The sequence below is a fragment of the Schistocerca nitens genome, chromosome 1, assembly GCF_023898315.1.
Source record: "Schistocerca nitens isolate TAMUIC-IGC-003100 chromosome 1, iqSchNite1.1, whole genome shotgun sequence".
Taxonomy (NCBI): domain Eukaryota; kingdom Metazoa; phylum Arthropoda; class Insecta; order Orthoptera; family Acrididae; genus Schistocerca; species Schistocerca nitens.
In genome coordinates this window covers 657,915,528-657,931,144 of record NC_064614.1, presented here as the reverse complement: position 1 = coordinate 657,931,144, position 15,617 = coordinate 657,915,528, and the positions used below count along the sequence as shown (strand labels likewise).

The 15,617-nt window shown below is 41.1% G+C and overlaps 1 protein-coding gene across 2 annotated transcripts in view; it reads left to right on the top strand.

Moving 5' to 3' along the window:
• Positions 1-15,617, top strand: part of LOC126258921 (zinc finger protein ZFP2-like) — a 78,680-nt gene that overhangs the window by 40,280 nt on the left and 22,783 nt on the right. For both annotated transcript variants that reach the window (XM_049955681.1, XM_049955680.1), the window contains exon 4: positions 551-693. In XM_049955681.1, coding sequence (XP_049811638.1) covers positions 551-693 — 143 coding nt within the window. The remainder of the gene's footprint in view (positions 1-550; positions 694-15,617) is intronic.

Genomic DNA, 15,617 nt, shown 5'->3' with positions numbered 1-15,617 from the left:
TCATTGGCTGTAAACCATTCAAAATATTGACTTTAATGTCAGTTCATTAATCCAGTGTATCCATTTGAAGAAAGCACTGACCACACAACAAAATGATATTTTTAAAAACCATGTAAGCAGAATTATATTCCAGGCAAGAGGACACATCATTTGCATTATTGTGTAACATGTAACAGCTTGACAAAAATAAAGTTGCAATAATATTAATGCAATTTCTGTAAAGTGCAAGCACCACTCACACATTTAGACTTCAGGCCTATTCTGACTGACTGAGTGCTGCCTACAAGGCAGTATGAGGAATGATCTATGATTGTGGAATGTATGATCAACATGTCACTGATTCTTCCTGCTGTTATTGCCAGTAGATGAATCTTAATGGTGCCACTGCTTCTTTATTCATTTTCTGTATCAGAACATTTCACCTCTCCCTGTAAAAATTTTACCTCGTCATTCTCATTTATAATTGGATAACCATTACCCTGATATATTGATTTAGGATTTGTGTGTGTGTCCTTTTTTTTTTCTTCTCTAACATGACACTGCCATTTAGTCTGTTTCAGAAGAGAGAGATAATCAACAAATTGCAGAGGCCGGGACTCCTGTTCAACAACAAGACAAAATGTCTCTCAGTACAGTGGAAATGACAAATGAAAATGAGGCTGACACTACTCCAGAGACTGGATCAAATGAGAGGTAATTCTCAAGTGCTGTGGTTATTTATCTTGTATAAACATTGTTTCTTGTTCCTATTCTTTTCCATTTCATTAGTTTATTTATAGTCATTTAGTTTATTGTTTTTCTTATAATCAGTGGAGAAAAAGCTGCAAGGAACTCGTATTTTATAAGATTATTCTGCTTAGACAGTGGAGCAGAGCTATTGCCATTCTCGTAATTTATGCTTGTGTAGCGTTTCATCTCATGTAGTGGAATAAGTGGCAACCCTAACAGATCCAGTTATTGGAAAGATGGGTCCCAGACTGAGCTTTACCCCCTGTGCTATTGGAATTTGACAAAATCAGTTATTTGTGACTCTTTAGAATAAGTAAAAGCAACATAATGTAGAATAAGTAAATGCAACATAATGTAAGTGTGAAAATTAAAAAAATGAAGTGCTTCATGTGTCTTTCGTCAGTATGGCACTAACATACTTGCACATTTTTGTGGTTATTGTGGATTCTAAGCAGGAAGAAAGACAAACATACACACCTGTTATGTATGGAAAAAATCTTGTACATGGTTCTTGCTGCTCAGTCCTGAGAACTGTATATTTTCATTGATAAAACAGAAATGTATGGAATACATGAGAGTGAATCCTGTCATCTAGCACGAATAATGTTGCTATAATTTTCAGCAGCGTGAAATATGACATGTTCTGAGAGAAGTGCCACATCTAATGCAGAAAATGCTCTTGGATTTATCAGGTAATATTCTACAATAATTTGGAGGACTTCTAATCATTGTACTGTACTACTGCTGTTGAAGAATCATATCATAAAATAACAGGTAAAAATATTTGAGATATACCTTACTAGAATGAAATGATGGACAGGTAACTCAGGAATTAGGGAACGGTAAATTGCAAATTGATGATGTGCTTCCAGGTGTTCTGCTGAGTTGTTGTTTCCAGTTTATGCACAGTATTTCAATGACCTACCCACCTGCCTTCTTCATGTGCTTTGAGTTTTGCTGTTATGTGTACTCATTGCCTTGACTCCATCCAGACTGTGAAGTATTGTTGATCTCTCACTACTATTTATAGCCGAGTTCAACTTCTGACACCCACTATGCCCTTTGATGGATTTTTGTTTTTCAGAACTCTCACTGAGTTTCCATGAAATGCAAATTCTTTCACTGTTTTCTGACTAAGGTGGATTTGATGGCCAGCAAAATTTCAATAAATCGAGTGTTAGACCCAAGCAATATTTCAGTGGAAACAGGTTCCTTTGTTTTTCTGACATCTTTATTTTGATAGACTCCTTAATTATGCTGTCCCAGAATCTAGGTATTTGCAACACAACACTGCTCTCATTGTGTTTCATTTCCTAAATAAATTTTGAGATGAACAAGTTGTACCTAATTTGCTAAAATCAAACATCACATTATCATGCCATTGCCAAATAGGGTTATGCACTGTGTAACCCAGGATCTTGTATGAGAGAGAATTTGCAACACCCAAAGAATGCTAGACATCACTTCAAAAGAACTTCTTCATCTCTATCTTTACATGTTGAATTAAACTCTTCGAAGATTCTATGGCTGGGTTGACAATATGACATGGTCAAGCAGAATCAACGTAGCTGAAAATGTCTGCATGCCAGGAAGTGAAAGTCACAAAAAGCCAAGACAAAATGCAGGCAGCTGTGCTATAGTTAATCTCACTGACAAACATTTGGCCAAAGATACAGTGAAGATTCATGCTAAAGGGCTAAATATTGCACCCACTCCAAAAGTGCTATCAATAGCATATTACGTCAGCTCTGTGGAGCTTCTTGTAGTTCACTCCCACCAAAAGTAGCACAAGAGGTTTCCTGCAAAATCTGGAGAGTGCTCACCAAGGCAACAATGCTAAGATCAAACATCTCCTAGGGAGAACAAGTAGCATTAACAAATCTGTGGGAGAACAAGGAAACTATAGTTCTGCCAGAATGACAAGGGCAATACTATGGTCCTAAGGTCATGTATGGACTACAATAAGAAGGTTTTCAATCCCCTGAATGACATTGTATATACATATATCTAAAAACAAAGATGATGTGACTTACCAAACGAAAGCGCTGGCACCTCAATAGACACACAAACAAACACAAACATACACACAAAATTCAAGCTTTCGCAACAAACTGTTGCCTCATCAGGAAAGAGGGAAGGAGAGGGAAAGACAAAAGGATGTGTGTTTTAAGGGAGAGGGTAAGGAGTCATTCCAATCCCGGGAGCGGAAAGACTTACCTTAGGGGTAAAAAAGGACGGGTATACACTCACGCACACACACACATATCCATCCACACATATACAGAAACAAGCAGACATATTTGTTTCTGTATATGTGTGGATGGATATGTGTGTGTGTGCAAGTGTATACCCGTCCTTTTTTCCCCCTAAGGTAAGTCTTTCCGCTCCCGGGATTGGAATGACTCCTTACCCTCTCCCTTAAAACCCACATCCTTTCGTCTTTCCCTCTCCTTCCCTCTTTCCTGATGAGGCAACAGTTTGTTGCGAAAGCTTGAATTTTGTGTGTGTGTTTGTGTTTGTTTGTGTGTCTATCGACCTGCCAGCGCTTTCGTTCGGTAAGTCACATCATCCTTGTTTCTAGATATATTTTTTCCCACGTGGAATGTTTCCTTCTATTATATTCATAACATTGTATATACAGATAGATAGCAGTCAATCTTGTAAATAAAATCAAGAAGATTATACTGACTCTTCTTAATCAATATAGCTTGCCATGTAACATCATTAAGGATCTCAAAACAGGAACAGCAGTGCCATTGCAACTATAAGGCATTCCTAAGGTACACAACAAAGGAATTCTTTTAAGACTCATTGTTAGTATTCTTGACACACATACATACGAGCTGACAAAATACCTGGAATGCATTGTCAGCAAATAAGTGCGAAAGTGCAAACAAGCCATCCACAACTCCACTGACTTTGTACACCACCTCAGTCAAGTGCAGCTCCAGGATACATGTTCAGTTTCAATGTAGTCTCCCTCCTTATGAGTGTTACACTTTCTGATTCCTTGGAACTAATCACAGAAATTTTTGACAGTTGTTTCACAGAACTTTTTACATCTACCTATTTCCTGTTCAACAGGAAAATATTATAAACAGATTGATGGCATGGCAATGGGTATTCCATTATCAGCTGAAGTGATGAACCTGTACATGAAGCTAAGGCACTAGAAAATGCCAACTTGAAACCAATGTGTTTATGTCCGTATGTGGACAACACGATTGTGTTGTCACCATGTGGAGTGGAAAAGCTTCAAGAGTTGCTGGAACATTCAAATCCATCCATGGTAATATAACATTGATGATGGCATTTGAAAAATAATGCTACCTATCTTTCCTCAATGACTAAGTTAAGAGAAGAATGGGCTGATTCCTGGGTCACACTGTATGTAGAAAACATACACACACTGACCTCTATCTCCATGTCTTGAGGCATCATCATAGAGGCATCATCATCCATCACAAAGAAATTCAGCACTGAAGGCTCTGATCTCTAGAGGTCAAACAAAGAGAGCATTGCAAAAGAATTGCGGCACTTACGAATAGTGTTCCAAAAGAATGGGTACTGAGATCATCAAACTGAATGGGTGATGCAGTCTAAAATCAAGAACGCCTGAGAAAGAGGTTGAGGCTGAAACTGAGGGAAAAAAAGCCAAAAATTACTTATCTACCTTTCGCTGGCTCAATACCTGAAAAGTTCGGTAGACTCCTATGGAAACAAGGCATCCAGCGTATTTCACTCCCTTCACCTAAGCTAAAAAGTATGCTTTGTAATGTTAAAGGTGATCAAAGTATATGAAAGCTGGGTGTGTATCACATTCCATGCAAATGTCTTACGGAGAGACAGATTGTCAGAACAGTCAGGATCAAATCTGCAATGCTTGGATACAGTATAACTAGTATGCTGCTTGAACCATACCAGGTCAGGTTGAAGGAAGACATGGAAGCAATTCAGAGGCAGGCTGCTAGATTTGTTACCGGTAGGTTTAAACAACACGTAAGTGTTATGGAGATGCCTCGGGAACCCAAATGGGAATCCCTGGAGGGAAGGCAACATTCTTTTCAAGAAACACCAGTGAGAAGATTTAGGGAACCAGTATTTGAAGCTAACTGCCAAATGATTCTACTGCCGCCAATATACATTGTGTATGTGAGGACCACGAAGATAAGATATGAGAAATTAGGGCTCATATGGAGGCATACAGATAGTCTTTTTTGCCTTGATCTGTTTTTGAATGGAACAATAGTGGAAATGACAAAGTAGTGGTACAGCGTACCCTCTGCCACGCACCATACGGTGGCTTGTGGAGTATCCAACCAAGTGCCGGCCGCGGTGGTCTCGCGGTTCTAGGCGCGCAGTCCGGAACCGTGGGACTGCTACGGTCGCAGGTTCGAATCCTGCCTCGGGCATGGATGTGTGTGATGTCCTTAGGTTAGTTAGGTTTAAGTAGTTCTAAGTTCTAGGGGACTGATAACCACAGCAGTTGAGTCTCATAGTGCTCAGAGCCATATCCAACCAAGTAAACCATCTGTCATAGAGCATGCCTCAAATATAATCATGAAATGAAGTACAATGGGACCAGTATCAAGGTGCAGATGGCTACTCTCTGGAACAGCATAATTAAAGATTTTATTGAAAGAAAGACATCAGGAAACCTAATAAACAGGGGTGGTGGTTTCAATTTAAATAATGCTTGGGGTCCAGCACTCAATTTATTAAAATCTTGCTGACCTTCTCATTCACCAGTGTAGGAACACAATGAGAGGAATTGAATTTCATGGAATATCAGTATGAGCTGAAATACAAAGGACCACCCAAGGGCATAGTGGGTGCCGGGAGTTGAACTCTGCTGTAAATAGCAATATGAGACCAACAATAGTTCACAGTCTGGTCGGAGTCAAGGCAGTAAGTGCACTTAATAGCAAAACTTGCTGCACCTGAATAAGATGGCTGGGTCGGTCATTGAAATATTGTGCATACAATAGAAACAGCAACTCGGCAGAATACACAGAAGCTCACTATTTATCAACTGTCCCATGAAAGAGATCCAAATTGCAAGATGGTCATAAATGATTATTTCAGATGGTGCGAAGTCTTCCAAGAGCAATGCATGTGAGGCACATGATTGTGTTTCATAATATACATTTGCCTGCAACAATGATGTTAGTGGCACTACCGAGGGAAACGAGGCACAATCATCTCTGATGAGTCCGTAGTGGGATTTACCACCATTTACAGTTCAAGGGTGGTTGTGAAAGATGGAGCATTGTTCTTTGTAGGACCACAGAATGAACAAACAGAGAAATGTTTCAGAACAAGCATAATCATAGTTGGAACAAAATTTTGAGAAATTAGATTGTTCAAACAACATATAGTTAGCCAAGGTTTTCAACAAAGAATTTTTCACAGAAAAATGTCTGAGGAAATCATGTAGGGGAAGATTCATCAATAAGCGCTTGTCTACTTGCAAGTGAAATGCAAATGTCAAAGAATTCTGTGCCGAGAGTACTGGTGGATTAGTAGTTATGTTTCATAAACATTGTGTACAGCTGATGAGGTCAAATAATTGTGAATTCACTTCTCTCAATGGATTGTGTTGAAATGGATGCATTGAGACTGATATTTCTCACTCTGAACAGTAACTACACACTTTAATTGTTAACTCACCATTTATAAGTTAAATACCTGTTGATTTTCTGGTCTCGTCTGACACTGTTATGATAATTCTGATGTGGTCTCCCTTTATATCAATATTTTCATGTATCTATCATGTATTAAACATATTCTTAATTGGTTTTCATTGATGTCATGCTTAAATTTTGATTACCACAGTGTACATCACTTTCAACAGTTACCTTGCATTAAAGAGCCCATTTAACGATAAAATAATAGGATATTCTCTTGAGTTAACTTTTTCACTTATTTAAACAAGTCAGCCATTCATAAAAGTCTGTAGATAATCATCCAGTGTGTTGATTTGTTTTTATTTATGTTGTCTTACTGACCATGTAAACTATTGGGTAAACCTTGTAATTCAGTTACCAATCCAAATTATTAAAATTTGGTGCTGATAAGTGATATCAGTTATTAAGAAAACTGTTTAAACAATGGGCATACACCAAGTAATTGGAAAATCAGTTATAATACAATGACACACAAGAAAAGAAAAAAATTATGGTTGCAAAACATACAGGAGTATAAAAGTTACCATAAATATCCTCAGTAGACTTTATGGAAAAAATATTGAACATTTCTTAGAACAAGGATACAAAGGAATATGTATATAATTTCTTAGACATCCCTGGCGATTCATTATTATCATCTCGTCGAATGAGGTGTACTGCTGGTATTCAACATCTTTCCAACACAATATTTTGAGATTGTAACTCGGTGTCTTCATTAGGTGTTTCCTAAGACTGGTTGCTTTACTGCAAGGTCCCATATTTACGCCTGAGTGTGCCGAGTGTTCATTATGATGTTCGCACATACTGCAGCCGTTGCTTGTGATGGTATCCATCTTCATGTGTTCCTTATTCTGTGTATGTCCATTGTGGCTGTCATCTGCAGTGATGGCCAGTGCATGGGATTACAAATTAGGTCTGTGCCTACCAGATGCATTCCTAGCACTATCACGACACTCTAGATGTTTCTTATGCTGTTTGTAATGGCTGCAGCTTTCTCTCGTGGCCATGTCATCCTCCTTGTGTTCAGAATTTGGTATGCATGTGTGAGGTGCACTTCCTGCGGCATCTTTCTGCTGTTGATGTTTCATATTATGTCCACACACCTTGCAGCAATCTCTTGTGGTGGTAGCCACCATCTGGTGTTCCATGTTGTGTCTACTCCCAGGTTGCGCAGTGCTTGGAGTTTCAGGTGTTGATGTTCCCTATCGTGTCTGTGATTGCTGTGGCTGTCTCCCTAAGAGGTAGTTCCTGCCTGGTGCTCCATTGGAGGTCTGATCCTGTTAATTATGCCTCGGTCATCTGAGGTTCATTACCAGAGAATGGAACTTTTTTTCCACAGTTTCTATATAGTTCGAAAGCTATATTCCTTTGCCATACTGAGTTGGTATCCTACTTCACAGCTGATCAGGTTCTCTGGCATCTTGATTTCAATAGATTCATTGATAGCACTATCCAAGAATAAGGGGTTTGAGCCATGATCCTGGTTTCATCATAATTCATGGGGTGTTCAAGTTCCAGGCAATGAGACACACAGGGCGCAAACGAGAGCCATGCTGCCCAGAACTAACATCTCAGAAAAAGGGAGGATGGTCCTGATGAGTTTGTGGGAAGATGAAAATTTAGTGGTGTTACTGGTGGATAAGAGAAATTCCAGAAGACTGACTATGACCAGAGTATCTGTCAACTTTCAGTGGACCCTGCTTACATTCTATTAGAGAACAGAAAACCAAGTCTCTTTTTAAGGGGACAGGATGTACTGACAAAGTTGTCAAGCATATCGAGATATTTGCTTCCTGTAACAGTGCTCTTGGCAAAGAAAAAAAAAAAGACCATACACCTTTTCCCATGAAACTGCACGAAACACATTAAATTTTGGAGAGTCCCACTCATGTTGTACAACTTCATGTGGTTGTTCCATACCTCATATTCTCACATTATGACGGTTCACCTTTCCATTTAAATGGATGTTGCTTCATCATTAAACATTAAGTGTGGAAGAAAACTGTCATCCTCCATCTTGCGAAGAACAAAATTACAGAACTTCACACGTTGTTGTTTGTTACCTTTATGAAAAGCTTGCAGTAACTGAATTTTGTATGGTTTCATGTGTAAACGTCGACACAACACACAGCAGATGGACATTGGGGGCATGTTGAGCTGTCGAGCTGCATGGTGAATGGATTTCTGCAGACTCCTTGTGAAATTACAGCAGATGCATTTGACATCTGCATCAGACACTCAAGGACGGCCCAGTGATGTGCCTTTACACAAACAATCTGTTTCTCAGAATACTTCATGCCATCATCTAATGCTATATGCTGTAGGAGGATCCAAACCATACCGAGTGCAAAAGTCAGTGAACCGTTATTACTGACCCGCACTGTGCAAAATGTAGAACACAAAATGCTTTCTGTTGTTCCAACACCATTTTTACTAGAACTGAAGTGGGCACATGCTGCTGTATACCTAGTGGGAACCATGTAAAACTCAAGAGTTTTCTCTTCCCAACAGCAAGTAGTTCATGCACATATATCAAATAACGTAATAGTTATGACTTTTTTTTAAAAAAATTGGATGATTCTTTTTGATACACCCAGTATTTTAACATCAACTTAGTTCCTATGTGGAGGCCAATTCTGTGAACAGACTGGAGGAGTGGCAGTGCACAGCTCCTTATTTCTGATAATGGCAAATTTGGTTATGGAGAAATTCTAGGATGAGGCCCTTACAACTTCTGCCTACCAGCTGAAGTGTTTCTTCAGATATGGTGATGGGAGGTTCGTCATCTAGCCACACAACCAGAAAAGACTGGATGATCATTTGAACCATCTGAACTTAAGAAATCCTAACATTAAGTTCATTAAACTAGAGAATTGCGGTCATCTCCAGTACTTGAATGTTCTGGTGAAGAGGAAAGCAGATGCCACATTCAGCCGCAGTGTGTACGGGAAAGCAACACACACTGACATACATCGACATGCCGACAGCTGCCACCACTCACCACAGAAGAACTGGGTGCTCAGAACACTTGTACGTGTATCCTATACACTCTACAACCCATACAGCGTAACAGTGGAGTTGGACCATCTACAATAAGTGTTCACAAATAGTGGATATTCAACCAGGTGCATCCACAAAGCATTACATCCCACCAGACTATCTGATACAACAGAACAGAAATAACAAGAAGAGACCAGAAAAATAGCATTTATACTGTATGCAGTGTGTATTTCTCCTAAGATCAGCAGAATCCTGAAAAAACACAAAATCAAAAGTAGGTTCTGCCTACCCAGCAAAGATCAGGCCCCTCCTTGGAACAGTCAAGGATGACCCGGGATTAAGCAAACCTGGTGTTTACCATATACCTTATGAATGTGATGTGCCTTACATTGGTCAAACCACCAGAAGAGTGGACAAAAGCTGTAAAAAACACCAGAAATATACCAGGATACAAGAAGCCACTAAATCAGCTATAGCAGAACATTGCCTGGAAGTTGAACACCCCATGAATTGTGACAAAACCAGGGACTTGGCTCAAATTCATAGATTCTGTGGTATTGTCATCAATTAATCTATTGAAATCAAGTTGGCATTGAACCCGATGAACTGTGAAGTGGGATACCAGCTCAATATGGAATGGACTCTGGCCTTGGAACCACTACAGAAACACTGAAAACAAGTTCTATTCTTTGGTAATGAACCTCAGACAATTGGGGATGTAATTAACAGGATTAGACCTCATATGGTGTTCAGGCAGTAATTACCTTATTAGGAGGCAGTGGCCTAGTCATGGACAAGATAGGGAACATCATCAGCCACCTGAAAAATCAGGCACTGCACAACCTTGGGCCAGACTCATGGAACAGCAGATGGTGGCTATTGCCACAAGAAATTGCTGCAACATCCACAGACATAATATGCAACTACTACAGCAGCCTGATGCCACTGGAATTGCACCTCTCGTGTTCATATGAAATTCAGAACACCAGGAGGATGACATGCACACAAACAGCATAAGGAACATCTACAGTGCCATGATAGTGCTAGGAACACACCTGATGTGTGCGGACCTTATATGGAATGCCATGGGATAGCCACTACTGTGGAAAACAGCTACAACTGGTGTGAATGAAAGAATGAATGCCTGCATATGGATACCACCACAAGAAATAGCCACAGCAGACATAGATGGTGCAGTGAACACCAGACATGCCAAGGCATAACTATAGGACACAGTTAGCAAAGCAACCAGTGTCTGGAAACACCTGATGAAGACACCAAGTTATGAGCTTGTATTATTGGGTTGGGAAAACACAGATCACTGGCAGTACACCCAGTTCTATTCGTTGACAATGAATTGCTGAGAAAGTCTAAGAAATTATTTTGCAAAACTGGATGAGTAGGAAGTGTGCCTGAAGCCGAAGCTAATGGGCAAGCTACGTCAGGGCAGAGGATGATGAGTTCTCTCAACTTCCTATTCAGATGCAGAGAAGATCACGTGGTGCCTGTGTTTGCCAAAGTTAAACATAATATCACATCTAAGGTAGCTAAAAGGGTCAACCATCCTGTCAGAATTGCTATGGTAAGGAGCGCATCGGTGACATGCAGCAAAGATTGGACATCACCTCCAGGGAGCTGCCCTCAGGGGCTCAGCATTTGTTTCTGGGTGTGGGCTTTGTGACTCTGGGGTGTCTGAGATGGGGACTGATTTCCCTAGCTTCTCATGGGTCCAAGATGGAATCCTCAAAATCTCCTTCTCCTCTTCATCCTCCCAGCATGATGTGTGTACTACCTGTGTGTACTACACCCTCTCATCCAGATGAATGACGGAGACAACTCGCATCTAGTAAAGGGGCTTTAGGTGTCATAAACCAGAATGTTTCTGTTGTGATCAAGAGGAAGGAGGTAACATTTGAAAAACTAACCCTCTTCTATATCCATAAAGTCTTAGAAGGCCTTGTTAGTACCTTAAAGCCCATAAAGCGATTGCAAAATGGTTCCTTACTGACCAAGACTGACAGGGCAAAGCACGCGGGACTACTTGGGAAGTCACAAAAATAGGTTGACTATGACATAATTGTTGAGTTGCATAACTCCCTTAACTTATATAAGGGAGTGTCATATGCCGTGACATTATGGATGTGGAGATTGCAGAACTGAAACAAGAGTGGGCATCACGGGATAGTGGAAGTGGAGTAGGGGATGCAAAGAATAATAGAGAAACTGAGAAGACTGCCACGTTCATTGTGACCTTCAATTCTCCAACACTGCGTGAAAACATCATGGCAGGATTCCTCTGACATGGGATCAGCCTTATGTACCTAACCCTACGCATTGCTACAAATGCCAGCATTTTGGCCATACCACACTGACATGTGGAGGTGAAGTGACCTGTGTGGAAGTGTGGAAAGGCAGCCCATGAAGCTGGGACTGACTGCCCATCTCCAGCTGTCTGCGTTAACTGTTCTGGGAGCCATCCAATTTGGAGCAAAGACTGTCCTGTTTTTGCTGAGGATTGCAGAATTACACAGAAGCCAAAAAAGAGTACAAGGTGACGAAACCCGTGTCTTTGCCAAATCTTGTTCTTCCATGGTGCAGAAACATGTTCCCATGGTCAAGTCTCCGACACAAACGACATCCACCATCCCACTTTCCACCACCAGAACCTGTAGTTGCACCTGTACATGACACAGAAAAGTTAGTAAAGACATGGCGACCCTGGCAGCTACACCAGTAGACACAAGAAATATTTTTCGATCGAGTATCCCAAAAGCACACTGAAAGCAGAGTGCCTCTCAATGCCTCCTTTCTCTCATCCTCAAGAAGGGAAAGGGAGCCGGGAAAGGGTCTCAGCATTTGGATCAAAAGGTGTCCCAGGCACCATCAGACATCATTCTGGCACGTCTGACTGATGATGATGATGACGACATCGTGAATTTTGATACCTTGTCATTGGATCCAGCAGCCCATCCATTCCCCTGCCCCTCTGCTCTACAGCATCACCCTGATGTAAGGATAGGGGTAAATCAAAACCACACTGCTGAGTTGGCTCCCGTACTCCTGTGGAATATGAATGGATACAGGACTCATCTGGAGGAACTGCGACTCCTTGTGCAGCACAGACCTAAAGCCTCTGTCTCCAAGAGACTAATTTTAAACAGACAGACACACCTGTACTTGGAGGCTACCACCTTTACAGGAAAGACGACCTTTTTTGGTGACAGTTGGTATGATGAGTTGTCCTGCAATCAGGGACAGGAGAGCGGCAATGCACAGATTAAATCAGTACCCTGTAGATGTGAATCTTGCAAACTTCCAGATGGCATGGGCAAAGGCAAGGAGAATAATTTGGAAGAGTAAGCAGAGGTCTCGGCAAGAATTCCTGAATACCATCAGCAGGTCCACATCCACAAGTAAAGTATGGTAGGCCATCAGAAGGATCCCGAAGCGCAACTCATGACCACCAATGTCAGTTGTATGAGAGTAGGCGTCACTCCTAATGTCAGTGAGAAACATTGTGCAGACAAGGGCTGAATCATACAAGTCCGTTATGGCTGTTTGTAGCCAAGATCCAGCTTTTTTCCACTATTGGGAGACACAGAAGAAGGCTGTTTTTTATTTCCATTCCACCAACATAGAGAAATATAACCAGATTTTCTCTCTGTGGGAGTTGGATTCTGTATTTTCAGGGGCTCGTAGTACTGTACCCAGACACTATCTTATAATCTACAGCATGTTGCAACAGTTGGACCCATGGTTGAATGATCTCATTAAAGAAATCTTGGTGACAGTGGCCTTTCCCATCTCATGGAAAGAATCTATTTTAATCCCAATTTTAAAATCAGGGAAGGAATCGGATGAAACCCAAAAGTTATAGAATTAGCCTGACAAACTGCATAGGTAAAACACTGGATATATAAACAAAATCTACTCACCAAGCGGCATCAGAACACACACATAAAAGAGGGTTGTAATGAGGCAAGTTTTTGGAGCCAGTTGCTCCTCCTTCAGACAGAAGGGTTGGAGGGAAAGGAAGAGGGGTGAAGGAAAAGGACTGGAGAGGTCAATGAAGGGGTAGATTTCGGGAAAGACCCAGAACAGCAGGTCAGGGAAGACCTACTGAATGGGATGAGAAGGAAAGAGTGATTGTTGTGGAGTGCACCAGACAAGATTTGAAAACCTGAGAGCTTAAAGGTGGAAGACAGGGTAATAAGCAAGACAGAGATTACCGCTTAAACATCATTCATGAGTTAATAAGAGTGAAAAGCTAAGTGCGTTCTATGAAACAGAGGTTGGGGGGGGGGGGGGGGTGAAAAATAGATGGGTAAGGCAATGAAAGATGTAGAAAACTAAAATGGAGTGAAGAAGTAGGTACTGTGAAGAAATGTTGAGATGGAAGAAATTGACTTAAATTAAGGCAGGTGGGTGGTAAGAACCAAGGACATGTTGTGGCACTAGTTCACAACTGCAGAGTTCTGAGATACTGGTGTCTGGAGGAAGAATCCAGATGGCGCATGTGGTGAAACAGGCACCGAGGTCACGATTGTCATGTTGTAGAGCATGCTCTGCAACAGGAAATTGTGTGTTGCCAGTATACACACTCTGCTCATTCACCTTAATTGATAATTTGGCAGTAGTCATGCCGATTTGAAAGACCGAATAGTGTTTGCATAACAGCTAGTATATGACATGTCATTTCACAGCTGGCTCTCCCTTTGATAGCAAAGAGCCACCTGTGAAATGACATGTGTCACATACCAGCTGTGATGTAAACATTGTTCAGCCTTTACATCAGCATGACTACCACCCAGTTGTCAGTCAGGATGAATGGGCATAGGCAGAGGTTGTATACCAGCAACACATAATATCCTGTTGCAGAGCATGCTCTACAACATGACAATCGTGACCTCAGTACCTGTTTCACCACACGCGCCATTTGGATTCTTCCTCCCGACACCAGCATCTCAGAACTATGCCGTTGGGAACTAGCGCCACAACATGCCCTTGATTCTTGTCACCTACCTGGCCTTAATTTATGTTAATTTCTTTCGTCTCAACATTTCTTTGCAGTAATTACTTCTTCACTCCGTTTTAGTATTCTACATCTTTCATTGTCTTATGCATCCATTTTTTACCACCCTGCCCCCCACCTCAGTTATGTACAATGCACTTAGCTTTTCACTCTCATTAACTCAGGAATGATGTTTAAGCAGTAATCTCTGTCTTGTATATTACCCTGTCTTCCAGCTTTAAGCTCTCAGGTTTTCAAATCCCGTCTGATGCAGTCCCCAACAATCAGTCTTTTCATCTCATCGCGTGCGGCAACTCTCTCCTGACCCGCAGTTCTGGGTGATTTTATTGAAATCTACCCCTTTTCCTAGACCGCTCCAGTCCTTTTCTTTCACCCCTATTCCTTTCTTTCAACACTTCTGCCTAAGAAGGAGCCACTGGCTCCGAAAGCTTGCCTAACTACAACCCTCTTTTATGCGTGTGTTCTTCTGCCACTTGTTGAGTAGATTTTTTTATCCATCCAATTAAATTATTTTGTCAAAAATCTATTGTTTTCGTTGTTATACAGGAAAGACACTGTCACATTTGGTGAAATGGCACCTTGTATGGCTTCTCGATACCAGATCCCTAGTAAATCATTCCCAGTGTGGTTTCAGGAGGTATCACTCCTCACTCGATAATCTGACACTGCTCAGAAGCAGCAGTTCAGCAAGCTTTCCTCCATAAGCAACACCTTATCAGTATCTTCTTCAATTTGGAAAAGGCCTATGATACTGCCTGGAGCCATTAATGTTTTGTTGCAACTCTATCAGTGGAGGTCCATCCACCTTCCTACTGTCCTTCCTCTTGTACAGATATTTTAAATACAAGATTAGGAATGTCATGTCTGACCATTTTAATCAGGAGAATGGTGTCCCTCAATGGAGTGTTTTAAATGTCATGGGATTCACTATTGCAATAAACAGTATTAGGTCCACTGTGTGGCTACCCATACTGTGTTCTTTGTTTGTTGATGACTTCCCCATCGTCTGTGCATCTTCCAACCATGCAGTGGCTACTCAGCAATTGCAGTTGACAATCAGATGGTTGGAGGAATAGTCTTACACCACAGGTTTCAAACCCCCTTTGGGAAGAACTGTTTGCTTGATTTTAATCATTTGCGCTCTGTTTTTAATTTACAGTTTTTAAACA